Genomic DNA, 10,892 nt, shown 5'->3' on the forward strand with positions numbered 1-10,892 from the left:
GTGGACCTTGAGTTGATGTTTATTTTGTCAAACTATTTGCAAGACAAAGAATAATAAACTATTTAACTGACTAGAACTCAATTGCATAAAAAATCTGATCTTTAAAATTGGTAATCAAATAAATGATGTACGTGTAAATACTCTGATCAGCTGTTAATACTCACTACAGCAATATATGTGTATTAATCTGCAGCTCAAAATAGTCCCTAATAATTCACTATTTTCACCTGTATGAGTAGTGTTTGCAAAAAAAACTACAATTCCCAGCTGTTTAAGGAAATTACTCAGAAAAATGCGCTTTTCCATAAATCATTCTTAAACCTTAAAGGAAAATTAGGAACAAACTCGTTAATTTTTTTTCAATTGCTTTTATTCCACTTGTCCTCCAGCCTTCTACGTGTAAGCGGTACAGTACATACAGTAGACAGTACACAGTACAAAGATAATTTGGGTTTCAAAAGTGCAATCCTACTCAAACATTTCTCAACGCTGAGTGTACAAAAATATCAGCAACCACCTGCTCTGTGCATGAAGTAAACTCTGCAGGCGAAATCCACGATCGCTTCTCGATTTGTGTGCAAAAACAAAAAATGAATTCTTTATGAATCTGTTCTTAATATTTGTACACTCGGCCAAGGTATTTGTTTAAAAGGTCATTGGTCATAGATATATAATATTGACTGAACGAGTATAAATCTAAAAAATCCAGTCAGGATGATTGATTATTCTAAAACAAACCATTCAAATACCATAAGAGATTTTTAAAAAATACTACATAATGTAAATGGGTACATTTTTAAACAGAGGGTAAAATAAATAAAATATGAGAATCACTGCATTACACCAAATCAGTACAGGTTATGAATAATGTTGCAATAACTAACTTTGACAAAATATTGGGTTTAAAATAACATTTTGTTGCTTTAAAAACATGTCTGAAAGGATTAGAAATAGAGGAGACAGTTCTATTTGGCACATTATCAGCGGTAATGATTGGACCCTCTGCACACACGGTCCAGTGATAACTTATCGAACACGACACGAGACAGCGATGATGAAATGTGGTAAAAGTTCCAAGGCTGTGAACTTTTGAAAGGCTCACAGTCTTCTCTGTGTCATCCATTATTATCCTTAACACATAGTTTTATTAAAACATTACTTCTTAGGCGTCATGGTATCAGTGAAACAAAGAGCTGGGGTCAGTAAAATCTTGTTTTCAAGCTTTGCAAACATCTGATTTTGTATCATTTGTGGAGGAAACGGGCAGAAAAAAGCCTCTGAGATTATAAAAAAAAGTACTTTTTTGTTATTATTTTACACACAAAGTCTCAGCTTGTGAGTTCAGGGTTAACTGATTGTGGTACAAACAAGTATTTGTAGTTATTTGCAGCCTTGTTGAAAACCAGGAAACCAGATTTTTATATAATTTGTGGCAGTAACTAGCAGAGAAAAGCCTCTGAGATTAAAAAAAAGTACTTTTTTGTTAATATTTTGAATCACATAATCTCAGTTTAAGAGTTCAGGGTTTACCAGTAATGTTACAAAAAAGTATTTGTAGTTGTTTGTACCCTTGTTGAAAACCAGGAAATAGTTTCAGATGATCAAATCATGCAAAACATAAAAATGACTCCCTTCTTACATTTTTGCACTTTGCCCCATTTGCCTCAACCCAACCTCTTACTATCTTCATTTTTGCCTCTCAAAATACACTGACTTCCCTTTTCTTTCTTGTAACTACCTGCAGTGTAAATTCATATAAACTTGTCGATATGATCACCAACGTATTGGCACATATAAATATTTTTAAAAAAAACACGATTATAAAATCCCAGTTATCAGAACCTTTTCGTAAGGATTATGGCTGAACACCCATGTAAACAGGTTTTCCCGTGGACGTCTAGTAGTTGACGGGCGAGATGGAGCGGTGGCTGGTGGAGCAATGTCCCGCCCTAAAGACACGACGAGAGAAGAAGAAAGACCAAAAAAAATCTGTTAGAAGAGGTTCGTTGTTTTGAGTTCATTACTGAGGAGACATTTTTACTGGTCCGTCATTTACTAACAATTCCTTTGAAGTTTCCCCGGAAAAAAATGTGTAATTTGGTTCAACTTGTTCATTTGTACAATAAATTAAAATGTAACTACTATGCAAAATGTGAAATTTTAGGGAATGGATTTCTTCATGCTGTATTGAAGAAGACTTGAAACTAGAGATTGAGACCATAAACTCATGTTTACAATGTTTACTGAGGGAATAAATCAAGAGAGAAGTAGAGTCATTTTCTCATAGACTTCTATACAACCAGAGGAGTCGCCCCCTGGTGGACACTAGAGAGAATGCAGGTAAAAGAACCTTCCGCATTGGCTTCACTCAGCAGAACCGTAAATTGTCATCTGCTGACAACTAACTTAACTCTGATTGAAATAATTATTGCGTAACATATATTATAATAAGTGCTACATATATATGAATTTTTAGAGATTTTTGTAATTTTTTTAATGAATTATGAGGAAATTGCTGACCCCAAAATTACAGAAAAGTTTCAAACATTTCATAGATAAGTCAAAAGTGAAAGTAACCCCAAATTTGTTGTAACTTTTTCACACTATTTTAAAGATTAAATCCACTGCATTTTATTTAGAGTAAAAATTGGGATTTTGCAACTCTCTGACTAGCTTACCTGCAAATGTATATGTATAATAATGTAATTTTATAAGCAGTATTGCATGTAAAACTCAATGAAAGTGATTTTTAAGTTCAGAGAATTAAGTTAGTTAATGCACAGAAATTTAATTCTTAACAGAAGGTGTTAGCTTGTGTGCTAATCTGCTAACCTTGCTAACAGAGCTAGTTACAGCAGATGGATGAATATTACATTTTTTCCATTTTTTTTCTATAGTTACCTGCAGAGTCCCGTGGCGCATTCGTAGTTGTTCTGGCAGTAAGCTCCAAATGGTTTACTGTTCATGATCCTCCACAGCGGGGTCATCCGAGCTGTCCTCCTCAATGTCGGGAAGTTCGAATCCACCTTCTGGTCGGAGCTGGACTGGACCTGAGGCACCAACGGACCTGCACACACCTGGAATCAAACACAAAGGAATGGACACGGAAATGTTCATTAAAAAGGAACAAAACAGAGAAAGGAAAACCAGTCACATAGAACTACTTGGCATCGATCTATTACAGCAATTATATGACAAAAATATGCATTAATTTAAATTACTGACTAAATTTAGGTGCACACAAGTCATCTGTCGCACAAAACATGCAACAAAAGCAATACAAAACAATACAAGCACTTTTGACAAAACAATCCATTCATAAGCTTTAGTTCCGGAGCTAAAAAGTTAGTTAGTTAGTTTAGTTCCGGAACTAAAAAGTGGACCTTGAGTTAAGATTTCTCTGCCAAGGTAAAGTGAATTTTAACACCAAAATAAAAGTTAATGTAATTAAATAGAACATTTATACCTTTATATTGGTGCATTGAAATAGCACAGCTGTAGTACTTTTCTTTACTTGTTCCCCAATTTTTAGCATTAATGAATACCTATTTAATTAGCTTTTTTCTATTCTTATTTCATCCTCATACTTTCACCTGGATTAAATGTATACAATTGGTTTCATATAGAGCATATGTTTCTCATAATTCCAACCCTAAAAAAAGAACTGACTTCTGTTTTGTGCAAACACAAGAGAAGAAATTCACATTTTTAGCATATTTTTTCATTTAAAACACATTTATCCAGATGTTCGTAAAACAATCAGTAGAACGCACTCACCTGATGAGTCATCATGAGCAGCACGATGCACAGAGCCACTGCTGCTTTCCTTTGGGTGAAGAAACCTTTCTCCTGCATCTTTACGGCTCTTCTCAGATCTCAGATGTTTCGTTTTTTGTGCAAAGTAAGACTGAGGCTCTTCAGTCGATCTCAAAACCAGCTCGGTTTCCTGATCGTCCCAAAACTTCTGGAGGGTTTTTTGGAGGAAGTTTTTGAAGTAGTCGCACAGGTTTGCTGGAAGTTTCCAGTCAAGCCGAGCTCTCCTTTATAGAGAGGAAGCAAGAGGGAGGGAGGAAGAGTCCCAGTCCACCTCCCCCCCCTCTCTCTCTCTCTTTCTCTCTCTTTATCTTTCTCTATCTTTTCTGGCTGAAATGTGACATTGCAGGAAAAAAATGCAATATCCCAAAATGAGGCCATGTAGCACATTCCTTATTCGTGGACGTCATCTCTCTTCTTCTTCTTCTTCTTCTTCTTTGTTTGCACATGTGCAGATTTAGGTGGACCAGACACCACACACACATGTGATCGTAATATTGAATGAATGACAGAATGGAGACACACGGCTGGGTTAAAAAAAGGGTTTAAAGAGGCATAAAGGTCACTGTGTGTGTGTGTGTGTGTGTGTGTGTCAATGCCACAGTGTGTGAATGAACTTCATCAGTAAGATAAGGCTTTATCATCCCACAGAGTCTGTGCGCTGCTGCATGTCTTTGACAGATGTGGTTTACATAAGCAGGTACACAGTACAGACATAACCCTGAAACGTGACTTAACGTGATTTAACATCAAGCTGGAGAAATTCTGACGACTGAAGCTAAGTTTTTTGGGGAAAAATAACATATTTAAGTAAAACAGAAATCTTATTTTTGGTAAGAAATGAACACCTTTGAATATATTTTTGTGAATTATTAGTGTTTGTCTTGACTCTAGTACGTATTTGGTCAACATTGTACATTTTACATGTACATGTTTTCTTCGGACAGTAATGAAGCAATAGCTTAGAGTATACATTTACATATTCTGGATTTTTAAATGCATGAGTTTAACCTCTGCTTGCATGTATTTTAAGAAAAAGGAATAAGACACATCTGCATATTCTTACTCGGGCTATACATTCTATGTTTTTTTTAAATCGCACACTCCAAATTGCAATAAGTTAAGTTTATGTTATGTGTAGTAATAATTAAAGGTTCTCTATCTGATATATATGGAGCATTAATAAAGCCCACAATCCGTTTACCGCTCAGGTTAACACTGTTAGCACCGGCTCATTCATCTTATCGTTGAGAGGCGCATGGAGGCAATACTCTGAATTTTGAATTTAGTGGAGAGTCAAGAGGTCGTGGCTTTCTTTAATAGCTCCAAAAATATTCAAGAACTTCAGGCTTAAGAATTAACCTCGAGTAGGTGATAAAAATAGATTTCCCTGAGTGCACGTGCCTGCAGCTCATAAACAGGGTTAATAACACAAAGGTAAAGATAAGGAAGATAAATTTAAAAACAAGATATATTTTATTTTGAAAGGCATCCTCATGGGTCAAAAGGTCATCAAATGTGCATTCCTTTAATAATTAACATTAAGAGATCTATGTGAAGCTGTTTCCGTCCATCTCTTATGATATCTCACCACAGCAACAATAATGTTAAAACTTTTTTTGTTCTTTTTTTCAAGGGAAATTCCGGTAAACCCTGGACAAAGATTGGACGTGATGGAAAATTCCTGTAAGCTTGTTCATCAGAGAAAGGCCTCCCGGAAGAGACTGACAGGAATCCCGGACTACATAAACCCAGAACATCTGCATTATATATCATCGGCGAGGCCATGACTCATCAGTTTGTACCCGACGGGCTCCGCAGCTGCAGAGTCAAAACTGCAAAGATGGAGTTTTTAAGAGAGGATTGTGGTGCTTTGCTAATGCAGGACAGTTGCAGAAGTGTTGGACTTCTGCAACTGGTTTATGTAGTTGGAGTGACAAAAGTGAAAAGAAGTTTTAGTGGATTGCACGTATCAATCACATAATGAATAAAAGTGACATTTTAAAGAGCCTTTACCGCATTATTTAAAAGCAAGGAACAGTTTAGAGGAATGAAAACCGCTGACACGTAAAGTTTGATGATGCATAAAGTCAACTCTGCATGTTGTCCTAGTTAAAAAAAAGATTTAAAATAATGTGGTGTCTTTATTATGCAATTGAACAGAATTGGTTTGATAAAAAAACTTTTCAAAATGCGAATAAAAAAATGTTGCAAGTAAAATACATTTGTGATTAATAATGTATGAATGTGAATTTGAAAGTTTTGTTTGCAAATCAAAAAAATAATAATTGTGGTCTTATTCTGTATTTAATGCTTTTGGTCATTTTGTGTCTCTTTGTAGTTGTTTTGTGTCTCTTTGTAGTTGTTTTGTGTCTCTTTGTGGTCATTTTGTGTGTCTGTGTAGTTGTTTTTTGTCTCTTTGTAGTTATCTTGTCACTTTGTAAATGCTTTTTGTGTCTTAGTGGTCAATTTGTGTCTCTTTGCAGTTGTTTTGTGTCTCTTTGTGGTCATTTTGTTTCTCTTTGTGGTCATTTTGTGTCTCTTTGTAGTTATGTTTTGTGTCTCTTTTGTGGTCATTTTGTGTCTCTTTGTAGTTGTTTTGTGTCTCTTTATGGTCATTTTGTGTTTATTTGTGGTCTTTTTTTGTTTTTTACTTAAGACTTTATTTTGTCCTTGTGTCTAGCACACTGGTGTGAGATAATACAATTGATAAAAATTTGACAAAACTTTTAGTTTGGCCAACAAAAGTTTTAGATTTGCCAACAAATGTTTTTAATCAAACATTTATTCAACTTGCAATAAAGAAAAATGTATTGTAGTTGCTCTCAAACCGATTCTGTTTGATTGTATAATGTAGACACAAAAGAGGATCTTAATCATTTAGTTTTTGCCGGTTAGCTGCATGACAATGGATTATAAAATAGGGACTCAACTGAAATATATGGACACCATATCTTCTCTGACAGCACAGAGTGGACACTGAATCTGACCTCCCTGTGGAAGCTAAGTGTTTAACTTTAATCACAGCTGCAGACCAGATGACGGTGGAACCATTGACCTTCATTATCCACAGACTTCCTCTGGACTCGTGAGGACAACTCTGTCTTATGCTCAAAGATTTCAGATCTGTTATATTTTGAAATGACGGTGCAATAGTTGTGACTTCTAATTGCTTCTTCCAGGAATTCAGTTCGTTGTTGAATGTCTCTTGGACAGAGATGAGTTCCTAGCACGGTCAGTCCAAAGGAAAAAGAACTGCCTGACCATCCAGTGACATCTGACCTTTACATTTGTTCTGAAGTAATAATTCATTTGGATGCAAACAGACCTGGGAAATGCTTTTAAGATTGTATAGCCTCTTTTTGTTGTTGTTTTGTGACTGTACGTATTTATTATTCATTGTCCTGGTTTTGTTGCTTTGTGTCTTATTTTTGTTGTTTTATGCCTCTTTTATGGTCAATTTGTGTCTCTTTGCAGTAGTTTTGTGTCTCTTTGTAGTTGTTTAGTGTCACTTTGTTATTGCTTTTTGACTCTTTTTGGTACATTTTTGTATCTTTGTAGTTGTTTCGTGTTTTTTGTGTTTATTTTGTTTCTCTTTGTAATTGTTTTATGTCTCTTTGTAGTTATTTTGTTTCACTTTGTAATTGCTTTGCGGTCTCTTTTAACTGCTTTGTGTCCCTGTAATTACTTTCTGTCTCTTTGTAGTTGTTTTGTGTCTCTTTGTGGCCATATTTTGTGTCTTTGTGGTCATTTTGTGTCTCGATATGATTGTTTTGCCCCTTTTTATAGTTGCAGTGAGTCTTCGTTGCAACGTTGCGTCCCTCTGTGTTTCTCTGTAATTGTTTTATGTAACATCTTGATGTCATTTTGAGTCGAAGGAAAGTTGCAGGTCAGACATAAGATAAGATAAGATAAGATAAGATAATCCTTTATTAGTCCCGCAGCGGGGAAATTTGCAGACTTACAACAGCGTAGAGTAAAGTGCACACAAGAGACATAGTAGAAGAAGACAAGCTAAAAATAAAAAATAAAAAATAAAAAAAAAATAAAAATAAAAATAAAATAAAACAAGTATTATAAATAAGCAATAAAAAAACAGTAGAAAAAACAACAATGACTGAAATATTATATTTACAGACAGAGAAAAAAACAACAACTATTTTAACTATTTTAACTATGACCTCATCTGACCAGTTTCGAGTCCTCATGTGGCTTTGCAGGATGAGGTTCACAGAAATGGTTTCCCAGAATGCCCTTTAATTAAGGACAGGCCTTGAATCAAAGCCAAAAATTCTCTGATAGTGGATGTGGTGACAGTTCATCTCTTATCTCTCTCTTAAAAAAATCATTCACAATTGATCAGGAACATAAAGTTTTACAGTCATTTTTACTTTTCCTATCAACAACAACACGTATTTACATTTTATAGTATCAGATACATGCATTAAGCTGAACTTACAGGCTTATCTCTTGTTTCAAACAGAAGGATCTCACTTACATGTGTATATAATGTGGTTTCGTTTTTAAGGATGTCAGATTAAGGACTTGTCTATCGATGTACGGATACAGAGTTTCAGCCTCTCGTCCACACGCATCATTTTCACTAAAACAGATATTTTTGAAAAACGTCTTTTAATGCATAGATTTTTTAAACCTGAGATTACTTTGAATCTGTGTGGACACATGAAACGGAGCATTTCGGGATACTTCTTCATGGCAAAATACTGTTCCTGAAAGGCCACGAGATGTCTGAATATTTCGTCAAATAAGACTCCGACTCAATGTTTTCTTGGACTTTCGTCGCCTCATATTGTAAAGTTAGGCTAAGCAGCAAATCCACCTCGTCGTCGGTCTACATATTAGGCAAATTTGAGTTTCCCCATAGTACCAAATATTAGTATCTAAAAGAACATCATACAGTGAATGCCATCACGTGTGACTGTGACTCACTTCATCACACACACTTTCTATCTGCACACAAGATCCAGTAATAGAACTTTAAAGCTGTCTTTTCTTTTCTATAACAACTGACCTGTCTAATGTGATTAGTGACGGGACACTACTTCCCGTTTGTGACGATTATGGGAATCGGCCGTGTGCTTCTGGGAGCGTGTTATTTCAGTCAGAGGAGATTAGAACAAGAAAGAAACATCCGTGAATCCCTTGAGGCAGGTCCCGTAAAACGAAGGATTTCCAGTCACTCTATAATCAAAATGTTACCGTAACAGATCAGCAGTAAGGATCCTCGGGGTAAAAACATGACTTTGGCTAAATTAAACATATCTTTCTTATAAATTGTCTCATAAAATACAATTTTACTGCAAAGCCAGCCTTTTTTTTACTGTTATGTAAGCAGATTTGAACCCACTGGTGCCACGTTTTTGACCATTTTAAAACTCTAAAACAAGCTGCAGTTTAAATTCCTTAGTTGAAGTTTTAAAGAATGCATCATTGAATGTATCAGATTTTTATTTTGATCATTTTCAGAGTCCAGAGCTTTATTTAAAAAAAAGATCCTGACTGGAAAGTGAGTTTCAAAAGCTGCAAATCTCTGCACGTGATAAAGTAATCAGTGTCACACATTTATCGACAACCTAATAAAGATATTATCAAGGTCAAAATGTATCTCAGGGAAGTAAATCATCTTGTTTCCCATTAAATGCAATAAATGTTTACTGCTGTATAGTTTGAGGATATTGTCTGCTGAAATCTGGTAAGGAAGCAACTTCATACATGCTGTATTTGAAAGCTTTAAATTGAAATTGCAGCACATTTATGTGTTGTAACCGAATAACTCGCATCTCATCATGAACTACGTGCTGATTTGTGTGTATATTTATATTTGAATAATTCCATGTAGAGGTGGTTGTGCAGGTCTTTCTGTATAAACAGTGACTCAGTGTCCCATTTATCACAGAGCAAAGTGCATTTCATAGCTGCAACTCATCTAACAAAAAATGATTCACACTTTAGAATAAAGTCTGGCTTTTCAGGGCACTAATTCATTTGATTAATTATTTAAGTTGCTAAATTTGTATGAAGAGCATTAATATGGCAGCAAACAACTATCATCTATGTAAAGATATAAAATGGAGTGATGTTGACCCTGAGAATCAAGTCACCCTCTGAGCTTGCTTTGTTGACATAGCCGGCCAGCAGAACATGCTTTCAGTGCGACCGACGGCTTTGCAGCAGAGAAGTTTAAAGAACAAACTAAGATAAAACAAGATTTAAAAAACACTTCACTTTCGTTTTCATGCTTGTTAAACAGATGTATTGGCTTCTCACTTGTCGTAGCTGCCGTCAACTCGAGGATTCTTCAAAAAGGCTTTTGGCCGATCTGTGGTGGCCCACTGAATTAGGTTTCACTTTCGTTTACGTGATCACAGGCGTATTAATAAAGAATTGCTTCTTACTCGTGAATGTTTTGCTGCAGTAAAAGTAACGATCGTAGTTGCCGTCAACTCGAGGATTCTTCAAAAAAGCTATTGGCCGATCTGTGGTGGCCCACTGAATTAGATTTCACTTTCGTTGACACGTTCACAGATGTATTAATAAAGTATTGGCTTTTTAGTCGCAAATATTTTTTTGCACATACAGTAACAAGCGTAGTTGCAGTAAACTCGAGTATCCAGATGCGAGCTGTATGAAAATACAGGACATTGCCATTTTTCTCTCTTTTGTATTCGTAATACAATTTTCCCTTCTGTCTGGTTTCCTGCAATATAACTTTTTTTAGGAGATGAAATCATGATTTGTTTTGTCATTTCAATCTTTCATGTTACATTTCGACCCCAAAAAAACACACAAAAGACAAAAATAGTAGTAGAAATAGTCCATGGATAATAAATGAGAAACACAAATTTGGTTTCTTTTTCTTCTTTTTAAATGTATGTTTTTATTGAAGTTATTCAACCTTTCTATGCTGGTGGAAACACCGTCAGTTATCTGTGTTCTTTCTTCATGTAAATCCCACATGACCTTCCTCAAAGGCTCCTGATAGTGAGGTCAAGAGAAAGAAAAGACAAACAGAAAAAGCTTTATGTACAGAGGTCACAGAGATCTCTGCATGCAAACCA

General features: G+C 35.4%; 1 protein-coding gene across 1 annotated transcript; it reads right to left on the reverse strand.

Annotated features, from left to right (window-relative positions):
* Window positions 1-352: 352 nt before the first annotated feature.
* On the reverse strand, window positions 353-4,103 carry leap2 (liver-expressed antimicrobial peptide 2). The gene is made up of 3 exons (XM_054601302.1): window positions 3,778-4,103; window positions 2,902-3,077; window positions 353-1,949 (listed from the first exon to the last, which is right to left on the reverse strand). The coding sequence occupies exons 1-3, from the start codon at window positions 3,853-3,855 to the stop codon at window positions 1,898-1,900; spliced, it is 306 nt and encodes a 101-aa protein (XP_054457277.1). The 5' UTR covers window positions 3,856-4,103; the 3' UTR covers window positions 353-1,897.
* Window positions 4,104-10,892: the final 6,789 nt, after the last annotated feature.

This window comes from Anoplopoma fimbria, chromosome 7 (assembly GCF_027596085.1).
Source record: "Anoplopoma fimbria isolate UVic2021 breed Golden Eagle Sablefish chromosome 7, Afim_UVic_2022, whole genome shotgun sequence".
In the NCBI taxonomy this organism is placed as follows: domain Eukaryota; kingdom Metazoa; phylum Chordata; class Actinopteri; order Perciformes; family Anoplopomatidae; genus Anoplopoma; species Anoplopoma fimbria.